This window comes from Apteryx mantelli, chromosome 30 (genome assembly GCF_036417845.1).
Source record: "Apteryx mantelli isolate bAptMan1 chromosome 30, bAptMan1.hap1, whole genome shotgun sequence".
Classification (NCBI taxonomy): Eukaryota; Metazoa; Chordata; class Aves; order Apterygiformes; family Apterygidae; genus Apteryx; species Apteryx mantelli.
In genome coordinates this window covers 2,594,809-2,612,868 of record NC_090007.1, presented here as the reverse complement: position 1 = coordinate 2,612,868, position 18,060 = coordinate 2,594,809, and the positions used below count along the sequence as shown (strand labels likewise).

Genomic DNA, 18,060 nt, shown 5'->3' with positions numbered 1-18,060 from the left:
GGGGGTATTAAGTGAGGATTTTGATTTTATGATTAAGAAATTGAAGCACTGAAGGAATATGTGGGAGACTATGGGGTTTAAGACAACACAATAGAGCGGTTTAGCTAAATATACAGAAAGCACAAAGCGAACGGATAGAAGATCTGGGGGAACTGAGAATCATTATTTAGCATCGGCATGAATTAAGAATGGAAAATACATAAAACATTAGTTCTGCGACTCTGGCTTGCTAGGCCAGTCTATCTTTAAGAGTGGCCAGTAACGGAAGCCTAGGGAAAGAATATAAATCATACGGCAAGTACAGCATGGCCTTTCACATAGCTTGTCCTCATGGTTTCAGGCAGTCAGCAGAGACAGTCATGGAAAAGAGATTATGTGCTGCAGTGGTGTGGAAGGCAAAGAGGCAGGATGTCAGCAGAGTCTGAAAGGGTGGATGGTTTCTACTGGGCAACTGCTGGAAGGGAGGAAACATGCTAACATGCTGAACTTTTCAAATAGATCAGATATACTTAATGTTAATTTTAATAAAAAGGAATGCAGAAGACCGATTAACTTAAAGGATTACATTGTTAGTATCTCAAGCAACAAAAAAATGGATTAGTGCATGGAGAACTAATTAACTCGTTTTAAATGCTCAGGTTGAAAGTTAAAGCAAATACACAGCACAGATCAAAGGAAAAAATTTTTTTTTTAAATCTGGTCAAGTTTAACTATCGAAGGAAACCAAACTAGCATAACTATTTAAACAAACAGCATTAAAGTAATAATTTGAACAAAAATACAAAGAAAACATAACTGATCTTACACACAGATGGCCACAGCAGCTGCCAGAACTGGGGCAGGGAAGAAGTTTACAGGATTTTCAAAGGATAATCTAAAATGGAAAAGGCTACAAAGGAAAGGCTCATGTTCCACCTTCCCTTCCCTTCCAAGTAACTGCAGAACAGACCTGTAAGGTCACACATAACAGGAGAAACCTTCAGGTTCCCTGTCTGATCCTCCAAAGCCCCAGCATGATTCCTTCAGCCAATTGGAAATCTGGCCCATTCCTCAAGATTGGCCAAGTCAAAGCACATTTCTCTCATATCTGTGATGAAATAAGAGTACTCTTTGCTCTTGGAAATTACTTTTCAGACTACCCCCAGAAAAACAACCTCAGAAGTGTAAAGGGAATAGCCTATGGAACTAAAAATTATCCTGCAAACATAAAAGTAACAAAGACTCTCCACAGAGAAATGGAGGTTGATTCTTCCTACTGTAAATGCGAAGCGAGCATCCTTGGTGATGTCCCAGTGCCAGGGAAAGACAGAAGATCGTCGGCGTCTACGTGAGGACATGCCTGGCCACCAGAAATGCCCTTCTTCCTTGGGAGCTCCAAAAGCATCAGATACATCATACTCTGCAAGCTCTTGAAAAACCTGCATAGAAAGGGAAGAGACTGCTGGCCTTTCCAAGTATAAGGGTTTCTTACTAAAGGGAAAGTGCAGATACTGGTATTAAGAGGGAAAGAGACATTAGCGCCTTAAGCTTCCTTTTACCTGGCTGGCTGTCAGCTGAAAACCTGTCTTCAGCAAGTAGACACTCTTATCCACAGTGGCAATGCAGACACAGCTTGATTTGGCAGCTGTGACCTTGATGTTCACAACATCACCAGGTCTGGTCTCATTTGCTGAGAGCGCCACTGCAACCTAGGAGTTTAACATAAAATCCCGTCATCTCACCTCATAGTCGGCAGATAAAACTATGAAAAATACCAAGACACCATCCCCTCCTCTCCACTAGCTGCATTGCCAATACCTGATTTTCAAAGGAGGAGTTGACAGTGAACTGCAGGCTGTCTGTGACCCCTTCTCCGTTTTCCCTGACATAATACACCAGAAGACGGCCAAAGGGAGCCATGTTATGAACTACTGAGAAATGGAGGAATGTCATGCAGACTTCAACCTCTGCTGCAGGATTACTGGTAGGTGCTAAAAAATAAATTGGAAAATGCAGTGTTATCTATCAAAATCACTCTCTCCCTGCCTCCTCTAAATGCTGCAAGGCACAGAATTCCTCATCCAGGACTTTCATCTTCGCCTTGTTCCTGCTTCACGAGTTTGTCTTGGGCTCAGCATCTCTTCCCCTCCCTCCTTTCCCTTGTGTAACCTGATGAATGGTACGGACAGGGTGAATAGGTAATGATTACCTGGTGTTTTTTCCTGACATAAATCCAAGGAAATACACAATGATGTTATCAAGCCATAGGTATAAAATAAACAAAAGAGTATTTATTGCCACAGAATGCTGCTGAGGGCAAAATATAAGTGGGCTTGAAAAAGGATTACAGGATGGAGGATAGGTTTGTTAGCAGCAATTAAATACAACAGCTCAGATCCAGCCTTCTGTGCAGAAAGTTCTTACAAACTCTTAAACCACTGGTTACCAGAAGCTGGGTGGGTACACCTAGGGATGTGTCTTTTCCTTTTCCCAGTTGAGGCTGGCTGCTGTTGCACACGTTACAAGGCTAGAAAGACTTTTCCATTGACAGCCATGGTGTGCATCTTCTGAGGCCTATCATTCTTTCTCCTCTTGTTCCCTGGATTCACCGGATCTGGTATCTCTCTGCTATCCCTTGTACAAGCTAGGAGTCTTCACATGATTTCCTTTCCCCATGCAAACTGCATGATCTTCTCTAGCTTCATCTGTGCTATCAGTCCATCTATCATCATCTTCCCAGTTTGAGCTCAACTGATCTACTAAGTTTCCCTGGCCCCATCACTTCCTTCCCTACCACTCAGCTGATCCCAAAGGCTATGTATGTTAAGAAAGACTATGCTTTCCCTCTTGGAGAAATTTATATTTTTCTATATGATTTTGTGTGCAATGGATATTACTATTTTGCTTGCACAAAATTATTCTATGCCCTTTAAAGAGCACCAAATTGAAAAAAAAAGAATATACTTTGAAAACTTTGCAGAAAGGTGTTTTTTTCCCCTGAAAATAAGGGAGAGGTAGCACATCTGATGCTAGCTACCTGTTCCTGGGGAATGCACAACATCAACATTCTTCTCAAAGGGATTGGTGGCTCTTTTGCTCCTCTGCTGGGTGATGTTACTGTGCTGCAGTCCTGAAAGGACAATGTTGCCTCGCGATGCCACTTCATAATGCAGAGTGAAGTTGCAAGGACATGTGGACTTAACTGCAATCCAAGCCTCCTCTCCTACCTGGGCCCAGAGACAGAAAAGCAAGAGATTTGGTTTGTTATAATGCACACTTTCTATTTATAAAGCACAAATCTATTTGGGTCCGAGCCCACACGAGATTTGATGCCTTTCCTACGAAATTTATGCATTGAAGAGAATATTGTATTAGCACTGTTTTTGTGGATTTTCTTCACAATAAGGGGCCTGTGTGCAGCTCTTCACTTCCTGCAAGTCTAACAGGAGAATGGGATGGGGGGTTGTATGCATTAATGAAAACAATAAAGGAATCTCTGGAATCTTGAAAGTTAAGCCTTTTGGCACAGAGCAGCTGTCAGAATTGGTTGAATTTTAGACACCCCTTCAGTAGTCCAGCCCCGAAAGAGAAAGAGATGGGTTGGGGGGTGGGAAGCGATGTGTGTCATGTTTGACATTTTCTGCTGTTTAATTGAGATTATGCATCGTGATTACTGTCACAAGGCAAACACTGATTCAAGCAACTAACATGGCCTGAAGTTACTGGGAACAGGACTGGGGAAAATGCTTTCAAATTACACAGGTTTTGATATTAATTTGCAAACCTGGCACTCAAGGAGCTGTCAAACATACAAGAAAGCAAGAAGAGAGCTTCTTTTTTCAGGGCAAACACATCTGATGCCTGCAAAAGGCTGCAAAGAAGCACACTGACTTTCTGCACTCCCAAGTCCTATACCTAGAGGTACCATCTAAGCACTAAATCCCCTGGAGATAAAATTCCCCCAAATATTGCCAGTCCCAACAGAACGCATATCAGTGCTCGTGGTCAGGGGAATAGGACTGGGTCATGTTTGGCTTCTGTGGCTCAGCTGAATTTCCTAGAAACACAGACTTCTTTCTTCTGGCATATGAGAAGTCACCAACACTCGTGTTAAAAAGGATTTCTTCAGCAACTTCCAGTCCTGACCCACCTGCCATTTAAAGCATAGCATGCCCAACTAAGACTGAGCGGTAATGTTAAATAAGAATAAAACATTTTGAAAAGCCTTCTTCTTCAATACTAACAGTGCTATCTTGCCAGAACGTGTATACGGTACAAACCAAAATGGCAAGGACCTGAAAACAAGAAGCTGCTAGTGGTTAAATACAGTGAGAATACTGCAGAGTCCAGGGAGAGGTGCCTCGTGACATCAAATATTTGAAGTATTAAGAATTTCCTACTGCAAAATGATGAAACAGTTAATTAAAAAAAAAAAAAAGAAAAAAGTGTAGCTAATTGGAACACCCAGTAAGAGCTGGCAAAGCAGGGAAACAGTTCCCACATCGGCTGGTCATCCAACTCCTAGCTTTCCCACAGAAGAATTACTTCTAATCAGGTTATAATAAGAACAATGTGTTCAGATTAGCAGTGTATAATCCCCTTTCTATTCCTCAGGAATCTTGTAAAAGATTAATTAGCCATTAAACTACCATGAAATGCAGTGATTAAAAAAAACAACAACAACAACAACAAAAAACCACCCCACACCCTACACCTCTCTTATTTTGCTACAATGAGTCCAAAACTAACCTGACAGATCCACTGATAATAGAAATCTATCTATATGTGCACATATTGGCAGAACCCAAATTTTTTTTCACAAAGCAACATGCAATCCCTCAGAGACATGTCATCTTCTTAGGTAGAAAACAAACCCTACACAACACTCAGTACAACAGAAGGCAAGAGAAATTCTGGTTAAATCAGATCTCTCCTTCAGGAGGCAGATCATGACAACTTCCATACAGAAGGACTACACTTTTTGATGGGCTCCTACAAAAACTACAAAAGAAAACAAGATAACTATGTTCATAGTTTAAAAAGTGGAAGACTAAACTGTCCCAGCTGAGATTTAAACTGGAAGTTCCAGAGAGACTATATAGCCCTAATCCGGTTCTTTCAATTATTAAGCTACTCCAACTTCACTTCCAATTTTAGGGCATTTGCTGATTTGAACTAAAGCATTAGTATAATTTACATATCATTTTATCAAACAATTCATACATAAATGTTACTTGGGGTGCACAAAATTCGTTTATGTTCAAATATTAAAAACTGTTGCCAGTGCCTATATCCACCCTCTCTCCCCATCTCCACAACATGAAGGAAAATGAGATGCCACCCCAAAGCATCAAAGGCACATTGCTTAGAACCGTGTGCAGCTGACATCAAACAATTATTTGGTGACTGACATGCAGCTACTTTAAGCTTTGCAATGGATACAGTAAAAGACCAGGACCCCAGGTAACAGAATGGCTAGAAATTTTTAATTAGAGAAAAAGTGCATAAACCCAAGAAATGCAGTGTTGCCATAATGGAATATGAAGCCAACATACCTGGAAAGGCTTGTCTGGTGCCTGGAGCTGGATGTGGCACTTGCTGGGTGAGTACCAGCTACTGATGGACAAATAGTTTGGCAGATACTGGTCCCCTGACGGTTTCCCATCAATCGCTGTCACTTTGGTCTTAACAAAAGTTATATCTGAATGTTATACATGCACAGGAAGCCTGACTCCTAGTCTCTTCTTACCCTGTATCCCCATCTCCCATTTTACACTTCCCAGCTGTTTATCTTTTTGCCATCTTTACGTAATAATGATACTCTTAAGATATTGGACCATTATTTACTACTGTGTTAGGCTATATTTGGAGAAGCATCCTTTTATGATGATTATAATAATCGGTTCTACTGGCAGCAGGAAGCAAAGCAAGTGTTTGCTGCATTTAAATCGAGAAGTTGAAACTAAAAGGCACTGATTTCCTGTTTGTGGTAGTGATTTATAAAGTGCAGGTTTGACAAGATTAGTTACATTAAAGCCCACTAATCCTATAAAGAGCTTTCACCCACCTCCAGCCAGACATATTGGGCAGCTGTAGGAATGGAGGGGATTTCAAACTCCACCAGGCCATTCCTTGATATCAGTTCACTTGTATAAACGTTGTCCTTTGGCGTTAGTTCAGCTTTAATTCGGATAGTCACTCTGTCAGCTGGGCTCCCATCAGGGTAAGTGACTTCTACCTACACAATGTTTCATTTATAGAACAAGGTGTTTTACGTTATTGGCAATTCTGGTCAATGACAGAAAAAGTAGCAGGTGGGAAAAACACACCAGAACATGGTGTAACATCCTAGGATCAGGTCTGTATAACCTTATATCAGCCATTTTTCAGTGTCTCCATTTTTAATCTTACCTTTCCTTTGTAAGGCAGTCCAGGTTTGAACTGTTTCCTAGTATCCTTGGAGTACTTGATATCAATCAGCTGTTTCTGAACAGGTGTTGAGTCGTCAAATGTAACCTGCTTGCTCCCATCAGAGCTGGTCACTGTGGCCCAGATATTGACTGTGCCTCGAAAATGTTCTGGAACGTCAGCTGGCATCATGTCTTTCACGCACACGTCGAAAACAGCAGAGCCATCAATCTACCAGGTGTATTGGGGAATGGAAACGTAAGTTTGCATGCACATTCAACAAGGCTCTAGAGGCCAAATGTAAAGTGTGGGTAATTGACTGGAGTTTGTAGCAGTATTTTTAAGGGTATGGAATGGAAGGAATTAGTTCCTAAGAGGTGTGGGGGCAGAGGGAAAAAGCAACAGCTCTCATTTTCCTCCCTCATCCATAGTCTGGACTAGCTCTGTCCAAGCTCCTCACTCTCATTTTCTCCCTCAGCTCAATAAGCTCTAAAAACTTAGCAAATTAGTACTATGCCAATAAAGTCTCAGCCCCCAAAATTATAGCATACAGTGTAAAAATACATAATATTTTATGTTGGGTCAAATTATCACATTTATTTATTTATTTCTGATCTCCCATCAGTGACATAAAATGGAGCTGTAGTATTAACTTCGAAGAGTGCAGATCAGACATTTTATTGCAGCTGAGTGAATGATCTCCCTCACCTGGGTGGTCTTGAGGACAGGGTGTCCCACTTCATGCCTGTAGTACCCCACTCCATTTATAGTCATATTGACAATTAACTTTCCTGTCACTGGTTTTCCAAATGTATATCTGAAATGGAAAGAAGATAATGAAAAACTTCCAGGCCTTTTTGCTGGTTTCCTGATTAGACCAGGACTAAAACCATGTGACTGCACATCTAGAAAAGAGAAAAAAAAAGGCAATAGAAGGTTTTCCAACTTGTTATTGCTAACATGTTTTATTAAGGCTCTTGCATATGAAAGCTTCTGATGATGACCAGAAACCATCTGAAAAGACCACAAAGGATGAGATCTGAGTTTCAGTGACTGCACCATCCTGTGGCTGTACTACAGTCTGTACGAATGAAACTGTATTTGTAGTATGTTCCTACCTGGCATGAACAGTTCCCTTTTCACATGTTGAAAGGTCACGGATGTAGCGAGGGGGATCGATCAGCAACTCAAACTTTGGTAATACTACAATGAAAAGGAATACAACAGAGCCATTTCAAGGAAATCTTACAGTTCAGATTATAGCAAAAATATACAGCTCTGACAAGATCACTGCTTAAGGTCAGATGAGGGCACTGTAGCTAACATTACGCAGGACTGCACTGACCAGAGAATGAAACAATAAAAGTTAGCAAACCAAGACCATCTTGACGAGGTGACCTTAGCAACAGACTCCCAGAATTTTACTTCTTCTCAGAGGGATCTGAGTTCCAAGATTTGAGCTCAAGCTTTTCCTCTTAGCTAGAAGGTAAAGAGGACAATTCACTATTCCTCCATGTTGTGTCAGGAATGGAACTGAGATACTGAGCAGCTGTAACAGTGAGTGCCTATAAACGCAGGTCTGATGCCACACACGGGGTGCCAGGTAGAACAACGCCTGCCTTTCATCAACCAGGGACATTTTGAGAATGAAAAGTGGGGTAGGAAAAAAGGAACTTATAATTCCAAGGAGGGCTCTGGGGAAAGAAGTAAAGCATTGAGACACTAAAAATGTCCTTAAGAGCTTTCCAATGCGAAGTGAAATCTTTGTTTCTTACACACACAGATTGCGCAATATGACACTCCATTTTAGGTCCTTTACTTTATATACTGTGAAGAAGATTAACAAAGAACTTGGTTAAATTTCAAGAGTCTACATGCCCAAAGTACCTGACATTTTTGATGCACTATTTCTCAGGTGTTTCACCTTAAGCAAAAACATTTCACAATGTTCTGTTCTTCTAAATAAGTTTGGGTCACAGTCAAAGCTGATTTGTATACAACTCACCATATTTCTGAACTTCAAAGGATTTGTTGTATGTGTGCCCCTGCATTTCAGCAAAGACGAGCCATTCGCCAAACACTGGCTGATCAGACAAAGGAAAACTCATATTTACAATTCCTGAGAAAGAAAAGATGACACTGAACTCTCTGTCACTCATCAATCCTTGTAAAGGCTTATTTAACACTGCTTATTTCTGCTTATTTAATCAGAATAAGCAGAAGCTACTGGCAACTAGCAATGGTAAATAATAACACACAGAGCTAAGATAATTTGGAACTCACCACAACAAAATGGCTTCAAATTGCCCCATTCTATCATACGAGACCCCCGAGGATCCTGCATAGGTGGTTGAGGAATGAGAAACATCACAGTGAAAGTGAATATCACTAAAACATTTAACTCTCAGTCTGCAACAAAGAACTTCATTTTATCTATGCACTTCATTAATAGTTCACATGTAACTAGCATCTATCTGTTCAAAAACTTCTGAAGATATTTTATGGGTAGGAAAGTGGGATTTGTCTTCTAAAATTCAGTGCTCTTTTAAGCTACACTGCTCTTATAGCCAATGGGCATGCATAAGCGCCATCAGGGTGGGGATTTTCCACCTTTGTTAGACACCTATTTTGGATGGGATGAGCTGGCTTCTGAAATACTTTCTTTCCATTCATGGAGTGACTTGTACAACTAGCAAGACAATTTTTAGATGGCAAAGTCGGACAAAATTAATCCCGCTGTTTTGGTCAGCATTAAATTTGTGGCCGAATGCAAACAAAGGAAGAGGGTGAGTTCTACTTGCTGACAGCTAAAGAAGACATATGGATTTAAAAAAAGTAAAAAAAAGGACTAGACACAGAAGGAACCTCTCATTCACCTCATAAAGAAGAAGACAGGAGCACCCTTTCCTTGCCATGCATTTCTATTGTCCACTATCATAATGTTTGGGTGCAGAGATGAAATTGGCCCTGCTATATCAGCCCAGCCAGATGAAGGATAGGAGTGTGTCTGCATTGAAAAGAAGGGAGAAATTGAGTGGGACTATTACATTTACAAAGCCTAATGAATTTAGCCAATTCTTCTCAGGCAGAAAAATGGGAATGGATTTCTGAAACTGAAGTAGAAAACAAATATATTTGTTGGTGATAACAAAAAACAAAACACACAGATCTGTTAAAGACGCAAGGTTAGCGATAGTGGCATAGGTTACAGCTGGGAATGGCCATAATGGACTTGGGAAGGTACAGACTTGTCACTTGTTCCTCCTAAGGCTACTACAATCTTGTGTCTTTACAGGTTATATGCTAGATGACCGGCAGACAGATACTCACCACCACATAAGCTTCAATCTGAAAGAAATGAAAAAAAAGGCTCTATGAAACAAAGCTCCTTTTTTGCTTCTTGTGACAAGCTGCTGAGCTGGCATAAGCAAGGTATGATGCACAAAGGAAGAAAGTTTAAACATATGTTCTTTGGTAAGAGCAGTCTGAGAAACAAACATTGCATTCAAGCAAATGACTGGAAAATTAGTACTTCATACATCTGTGCACTAATAGAGTGCAAATCTCTGAAAAAATTCTTCTTTCCATAACTGCTTTGGTATAGTAACGTTGTATTTGATAGACACTTGTAGCGATAGTCTCCTTTAACAGCAATGTGCCCAAATTAAAAAAAAAACAAAACACAAAACACTGATTTGTAAATAACAACAAGCAATCACAAAAGGAGCCAAAACAGATGAAGGAATCCAATTATATTTTTGCATAAATATATGTCAGAGTAAAACACAGGAAATCAAGTATTCCATCACATCTTACAGTGGGGGAAAAAAACAGTTTTTCTTACCCTGTCATTGATTGGTCTCAGGTCAGAAGTCACCATAAAGAGGTTTATTAACACTAAAAATGCAGGAAAAGAGGAGATTATTATTCATCACAGCCGGCCCTGAACACAAGATCTCACCCTAGAATTTACCCTTGAAAAAAAAAAGTTTTGCTTGCAAGCAGCCCTAGCATCTGGCAAGTTCTCTGAGGTCACTTTACCTTTCTGCTTAGGTTTATAGACAGGTTTATCAGTCTGGATGAACACTGATGACCCTTTGCTATCAATGGTTACTGTGGTATAGTTGTGAAAAATGTAACCTTCCTCTGTCACATGCCGGTTGCCCCAGACTTTTAGATGTGCTTGTCCACGAAGTCCTGAAGGCACCTAGAAAACAGACCATAAGGTGAGGAAGACATAGAAGAGCCTTTGAGCTTTCTGGGGAATACAGTTACTACTCCAGAATAATTGACACTGAAGTGAGCAAAGAGCAGCCACCTGTTGCATTTTAGTGTAACTATGTTAGTAATAAAAAGAAAATGAAGAACATATTAGATTTTTTATAATGCAAAGAAAAACTTCAAAGGAGGAAAGGTTATGCTAAAAATATGGCAGGAAATTCTCTTCTACCCTTTCTTTATCACTCAAGCAAAGTGATATCTGACCTGCATGTGCAGCTTCCCCTAAAGATGCGTTACATAGGGAAATTAACCATGCTATGAAGACACGGCTCTACCAAAGGTGTGTGGGGAAATCAACTTCTTTAATAGTTTTAAATTCAAAATTACAAACTAAAAAAATCTGATAATATTAAAATATTATTATAGTAGGTCCTTGTTTAGGATTGAAAAAGATAAAAATACATAAAATGCATTGCCTTTATTAACCTCTGAAATCAGCAGTGACTGCAGATCTTATTCAAGAGCGAGTTGCAGGTTTTGGGTAAACAAGCCTACAGCATTTGCTTTAACCAAGTATGTTTCCTCTTACACAGGTCTACATTATACCTTCCTGCAATGTAAGGAGTAGAAACTAACGGATTTGTGTATTAGCACAGCAAAGGGTGGTGGAAGGGTGGAAATATGCATCAAACCCCTTCTAGAACCTAATTCCCAGACACAGCTTAACTACCGGCAGGACAGAACAATATGAACGTCAGCCATATAGCAATTACAGAGAAGGCAAAGAAAACTCTGGGATATGCCACCAAGGCAGAAGAGGCCCAACCAGTCATGACAGATCATCATCAAGCTAGTTAAATGACTACAAATCAAAGGCTTCAGTTTACTTATAGGCCACTGATAACGTAGATGATGCAGTAGGTGCAATGAAGGCATCCACGCTGTGCTGCAGTAATATATTAGAACTGTTTCCAAACACCTGGATCTGGCCAGAGTACTGCACACTTATAAGAGTGCTGCTACTCTTATAAAATAACCACAGCGTAGAACTTTATGTTGAACAACGAACCACACAGATTTTTTTCATATTTGGGCTGTTCACATTAAGAAAAAAAAAGTCTGAAGTCTGCACCAACCAGAGTTATTAGTTCTGCCCCAAACTTCTTCACATTTTCCTCAGCCATTGATTTTCTTCAGTGGTTCTAATGGATTAAGCTGCAGTTCTTTTCACTCTACTCCCTTCCTCTTGCAAAGGTTGCTTCCTCCGTAGCAAGGGCAGCAGCACGTGACCTGTATCCGTGCCTCAAATGCTCAGACAGCAATGCCTGACGTGGCTGGAGGCAAGTCCCTCATAGTCTCTCCAAAAAAAACATTAAAAAAAAAAAAATTGACACTTACCTTCAGTTTAATTGTTCCTTTATCTGAAATGAGAGAGAGAGAGAGAGAGAGAGGATTAAACAGTGTTACTCTTCCCAAGCTAAGGTACTAATGTTTGAGCCAGTTAGGGTTCAGTAAAGTGAGACCCAAAATCATAAAGCTGCTAACTGAAATGCCCCTTGATTATGATTTGATTAAGCAATTTTCCTGCATTGTGTAAAACAATCTGCAGGGTGAGTGAAGCCAGACCTAGTGGAGTTCTCCAATATAAACTTGATCTACATTTATTCATAATTTTAGCCCAGGGTGAACTGCAAAATGCTCTACAGTTAGAGAGTGCCACCAAGGTTGAGGATTCATTGCAGGGCATCTTATGCTTCCATAAGTATTTTGATTAAAAAAAAAAACAGCCTTTCTTGGGACTTGAATCATTCTCAAAACAAACACCCATAGAGTCTATTTTGATTGCTGGATACTGCCATACCTAAGATTTCTCTTTAGCATATGCTGTCCACATGTGTAAGCATCACTCCCCTTCATTTAGTAAAGCAATTGTCGGACAATTTAAAAGAGGACAGGAGAGGAAAAAAAACAGAGACAATCTGTTCCAAGAAAGGAAATGGCATTTATATCACTCCAAATTTTTGCACAGAGAAGGGTTAAACATGATGGCTAAAAAGACTGATTGCCTAAGCCTTGTCTAAATTACAACTTCCATCACTACTAGCAGTGGTAGAACAGCACTGGTAGACTTCATTTTCACTAATGTGAATTCATTCAGGATTAAGTTGGACATAATCAAAAGCCTTTTTGTCATTCTACATGGGTACACAGATATTAGTCTTGGATTTTAAAGGCCTATCCAACTGCACAAGTGTTACCACCTCTCTAGTAATACTCAGTGCTGAAGATGAGGAGACTGCATTTCCAACACTCATTTTAAACTGAAGATAGAAAATGATGTTTTTGCAGACATCATATTTTTCTTTATATTTAACTTCTTATTCCTTATATAGCTCCCCAGTGTCAAAAGTTCAGGTTTCAAAAGGAAAGAGCTATTCACTGTAAAACACTTGAATATCAATGTGCCATCTTTATCCAGGGTCTCTATATGCCTCGATGCTCCAAAATGATCAGCCTTGGATGTTTCAGAATACAGAAATCAAATCCAGGTTAGCACAATGCTGAGAACACGCAGCAGCAGTCAGTGGATTAACTGTTAGCTTGGTTCCAGCTCTGTAATCACCCAAAGCAATTCTCTAAGAGATACTGATGGGCTCCCACAATACTCAACTTGTACACCAGTTCTCAAGTTCACAATAATAAGAACTTACCCAAAACTGTTCCATGGCCTCGTGACACAGTTTCTCCTTTGACCACTAACTGAATCTGGACTGTTGTCTCCTTAACAGAGTTAAAAATGGTCACACTTATGGATTCCTCAACACCAGACCGGAAAACAGAAGGTGCAGCAATCAAATAGCCCCTAAGGAGTAAGATTGTAAGTAGACAGTCAATAAGAACAGCAACAAGAGTGGGATCTTTCTTAAATGCTTATTTGTAAGAGACCATAAAACCATGTAATGGACTCATTAAAAGTAGAGAACAGACTATTCTGTAACACAGGTTCCCAGAATCTGCCCGTCAGGTCACATGTGTAACAGCAGTCTAAGCCTGTATCTAGGATCCATAAAATGAAGAACACTGTAGATTGCTGTCTGAAATTTGCACTGGTGTTGGTAACTAAAAAAAGGCATCTGCAATGTTCCAACTTGATCAAAGGACTAGAGATAAGCCATCACAAGCGGAGATCCACAGCCTCGGTGGATGAAACTATATGACAGATGAGGACAAATTCAGGCTTTGCAACTCTACAGTTCATACTTAAGAGACTCACCTCAGTGCAATTAATGCTTACAATAAGACTGCAAAAATAGCTATACATTAGGAGCACATACTTGCAAACAGAACTTTCTGGAGTGATAATATACATTTGTACAATACTGAAAGAATTTCATGTAATCAATATCAGTGCAACAACTTGTGATTTGCTGCAGTAATTTACAGGAAAATAAAACACTATGTCTTCACATTTTATACACAATAGCAAGCAATAACAAATTAAATATTACAGGATCCCTAATTAGATGTTATAAGTATTTTGAATCTATCACCACAGTCAACTATTTTATGTCACAAAAGTGTATCTGTCTTTCTCAAATATGCTACACTGAATAAATTCACATTTACATAACTGCACACAGAAATGAACGGAGCGTAGGTGGCTTACGGGATTCAACCCTTAATATTTAAATAAATGTACTAATATTGATGTTTATATACAATCAAACTACGATATACGATTAGCTACGCATAAAAGGGTTGAAGTTCATGAAAGAGTAAGGTGGTAGCTGAACTTCCAATAGAGTTTTGCAGATTAACTCTGTTTTGAAACAGTTTAGATACTTTAATATTTTTGCCTTAACTATTTTTCATGCCTCCATTTTTGAGAGCTCAACTTGATAAACAAGAAATGCGACTCTCTGCTGGTACTCAGCACTTTCTAAATGCCAGGCTCACATACACGTAACACTTCTAAACTGCAAACTTAAATAAAAGCAACTCAAAAATCGCAGTTGCAAGACTTGGCTCAAATTTTCTGTTTTGCTCTCACTTTTTGTTCAAACAATTTTATCTTGTGAGTTGAAAAACCCTGTCAAAGAGGAATTACGGTAGCAGACACACACACAGGTTTAAAACCACCCTAAAAGACACCCCGTACATACTACAGTCCTTGTGTTTCTGAATGGAATCCTTACCATTCCTCAGTGCTGAATGGCACCATGCCATGAACTCGTCAACTAAAAGCATTACAGTCCCTTCCCTTACAATCTCTGAGCTCTTTGATGTGCTGGGCTGTTAGCAATACATTCATACCCTCTTCATGACATCACACACCTTTCTGGGGGGTTTTCTTCCCAAAAGGATTTTTTAAACAAGGCAGTTCTTCACATGACTCTTCAAGCCTTCTCTCTCAGCCCCTTGCCTCTCTGCCATTCCATGAACCAGGTTGCTTTAGTTCATGATTAATTATCACTTTGGGATGAGGATGATGGCGTTTTACAGCCCCCAAGTCATCTTTTATCAAATTCCAACCCCATGTTTCTCTCTCAGCAGGCCTCATTGCCATGGAGATCCCATTACCCCCAAAGGAAGTTCAGATCTCTGTGGCATTTGAGTTGCGTTGCATGGGGTGCTTACAGATTCAAAACCTTATGGTTGCCAGGTTTGAAAATTCATCAGAACAATAATAAATAACAATAAAAATTTACTACTTAGTCTGCAAATTCTTGCTAAGAAAAGCATAACTGATCTATTTGGAAAGAGAGAAAGAATACCATCTGCATCCAGTAAGAAATGATTAGATTCAAACTGTCACATAAGCACAGCACTATAGTGCCATATGTGAAGCACATGTATTCACGTTGTTCAAAATTATTGTAACTCTTTGCGAAGTATCAGTCTGCTGATATGACTATTTAAGTTATTTAATAAGTGGCATTTGAATATTAAATATTTAACTTGGCAATTAAACAGTTAACTTGACAGGGACTGGACAGATCCTGTAAGCATATTTAACGAACAGCTCTGTCAAGTTTCACCAAAGCTTGGCAGGACACGAAGTATTTTCTAGTAAGCAAGTGAAATAAGGAGTTCTCCACGGCACTCGGTTAATGCAGCTATTCACGAAGTCGACAGACTATAATAAGCCAGTGATGAAGAACAAAGCAAACCTTAACCAAAGTTAACCTAAGCACACTGGAAAGGGCTGGGGATTCAATTTCCAAAAGCCAGAAAAGTTTCCCCGGCGTGAAACGTTTCTCCTCGGGTGACTGTGCCCCAGCAGAAGGTTTCCCACGTCCGGCGGCAGCGGCTAACGTTGCTCCCGACCGTCCCGGGCGCAGCGGCGGCCCCTGCGCAACACCCCGGATTCCTCGAATAATTGTCCGCAGATAAAAGCTCCGCAGCCCCGCGCTGGAGGAGCTACAGGCAGGTATTTCTAGGCAGAGCTCGCCTTTCTTTTTTTTGCTTTTTTTTTTTTCTTTTTGGCTATGCACTTTTGCACCGGCCAGTACAAACGCGCAGCCCGCTCCGCGGCCGCCGGAGCTCGCCTCCGCGACCGCAGCCCCTCGAGGGGGGCTTCCGCAGGCTTTGCTAGCCGCCCCCGGAGCCCCTTGGCGGGGCTCGCCGTCCCCCCGCCGCCCTTTACCTGCCCGGCGGAGGCTGGCGCCGGCCGCGGGGCGCGGGACCCCCGCGCGGTACTTACCGCCTGCCCGGCGGCTGGGCTGCGCTCAGGCTGCAGAGGGCGAGCAGCGCCGGCCAGGCGCGGGGCACGGTGCCGGGCACGGTACCGGGCATGGTGCTGCGCGGCTCTCGGCGGGCAGCAGCCCTTTGTTCGCGGCGAGCAGCAGCCCGAGCTCCGCGGCCGCCCCGCCGCCGCCGCCGCCGCCGGGCTCCGCACCGCGGTGCTTCTGGCCGCCGCCCCCGCCGCGTCCCCGCCCCCGGGCCGCCCCCTCCTGGCCCCGGTGCCCGCTCGGCTCCGGCCGCGGCTCTTTGTCTGCGGCTCCCCCCGCCCGCTCCTGACAGCGTGCACCGGGGGCGGGGGCCGGACCGGGCTCCGCACCGCGCCGCGCCGCCGCCCGCTCCCCCGGGGGAACCCAGGTGCGCGGCCCGCGGGCTCCCTGCTCCAGCCGCCGCTCCTCACCTTCGCCATCCTCCCCGCCGCCCTGACAGCCTAAGCCCCCCCCGCCCCGAGGGCTGCTCTCCTCCTGCCCCAGCTCTCCGGCTTCCTTCTGCCCCCGAAGGTGCCCACGTCTCTCGCTCAGAGCTATATAAGCCAAAAGCTCCGGTTCCTAAAGGTCCTGTCAACTTGGACCAGGGCACAGCATCTCCCGCATGGGCTGGTCCCATCAACTGAGCTTTAGCACTCGGGGGACTCCACCGAGCACTGCCAAAGAACCGCTTTCCAGCTCAAAACCCAGTGCCAGGATTGTTGCTACTCTGTCCTCCTCCATCCCTAGGCCCTAGCCTGTCCATTCCCATCCCGCGATCCCAGCCAGCGGTTCCAGGGGGTTGGGACAGGAGAGGGAGCTCTCGCTACACCAGTCGGACACAGAGGGTGCGGTGTGAGAGCAGAGCTGACCCAAACCAGGGCAAAGCAGGGAACTTGGCCTTTATCTCCTCACTTTTCACTTTCCTCTTTAATTTTATCCTACCTTATCCATTTTATCCTAGTTCTTAACACGCTGTGTATGCTATACATCACTAGCAGTCCACCCTCTAGTGTCTTTAGCTAGCTCTCTAAGGCAAAGTTGTTCTTGTACACAAGAAGTTGTGCAAAGATCACTCAGAAGGAAATTATTAAAAAAAGTCTCTCTTGTGGCTAGTCTTTAGTGGGAAGATGTAAAAGCAGATCATCCATACCCAGAACAGCAGCAGTGATGCAGGCCGACAGAATAAATGCCGTGCCTCTATATGTAACTATCAAGGGGATGATTCCTCCAACCCTTGCTGGAGAAGACCCAGGCAAGCTGGGATTGCAGATGCGCCTCAACAGAGCTGAGCTCTACCCCCAGTAATAAACAAAAACCCTTGATATATCTTTGTAGTTAGAATTACATTTTTTCCAGTACTATAAACTTGGCTTAAAAGATAACTAGGAAAAGAAGGGATTTTGTAAAATTTCTCTTTTCTCAGCCCAGTTATTTGAATCTCAGTTCTGTGTTTTCTAAAAATCAGTGATATGGAGCCTGACATTTAATTTAGTAAAAATACAGTTCTCTATACAAAAGTCAACTTGGTAGTACACCAAAGGCCCTTTTCTTCCAGATTCCGACAAGCAAAACAGCTGATGGGGTTGATAAAGTTACTAAATTTTAAAGTTACTTTTCCCTCTCTCAAAATTATTTCAATTGCCATATATTTTAGTAAAGTCATTACCAGTTAACACATTTTCTGCAAGGCAGCCTCCGCCCTGAAAATACAGTCAAAGTAGTGACGTTTCCCTGACTACTT

At 42.0% G+C, this 18,060-nt stretch overlaps 1 protein-coding gene across 1 annotated transcript in view; it reads right to left on the bottom strand.

Annotated features, from left to right (window-relative positions):
• The window catches only part of CPAMD8 (C3 and PZP like alpha-2-macroglobulin domain containing 8), a 57,719-nt gene extending 41,315 nt beyond the window's left edge, over positions 1 to 16,404 (bottom strand). Inside the window, exons 1-17 of the mRNA XM_067313072.1 lie at positions 16,313 to 16,404; positions 13,320 to 13,471; positions 12,007 to 12,029; positions 10,429 to 10,594; positions 10,232 to 10,284; positions 9,718 to 9,735; positions 8,671 to 8,725; positions 8,393 to 8,506; positions 7,506 to 7,590; positions 7,096 to 7,204; positions 6,391 to 6,618; positions 6,047 to 6,217; positions 5,535 to 5,663; positions 3,017 to 3,206; positions 1,798 to 1,970; positions 1,539 to 1,688; positions 1,257 to 1,418 (exon numbers count right to left, since the gene is read on the bottom strand). Of these exons, the coding sequence (XP_067169173.1) occupies positions 1,257 to 1,418; positions 1,539 to 1,688; positions 1,798 to 1,970; positions 3,017 to 3,206; positions 5,535 to 5,663; positions 6,047 to 6,217; positions 6,391 to 6,618; positions 7,096 to 7,204; positions 7,506 to 7,590; positions 8,393 to 8,506; positions 8,671 to 8,725; positions 9,718 to 9,735; positions 10,232 to 10,284; positions 10,429 to 10,594; positions 12,007 to 12,029; positions 13,320 to 13,471; positions 16,313 to 16,404 (2,070 nt within the window). The remainder of the gene's footprint in view (positions 1 to 1,256; positions 1,419 to 1,538; positions 1,689 to 1,797; positions 1,971 to 3,016; positions 3,207 to 5,534; positions 5,664 to 6,046; positions 6,218 to 6,390; positions 6,619 to 7,095; positions 7,205 to 7,505; positions 7,591 to 8,392; positions 8,507 to 8,670; positions 8,726 to 9,717; positions 9,736 to 10,231; positions 10,285 to 10,428; positions 10,595 to 12,006; positions 12,030 to 13,319; positions 13,472 to 16,312) is intronic.
• Between the last annotated feature and the right edge of the window lie 1,656 nt (positions 16,405 to 18,060).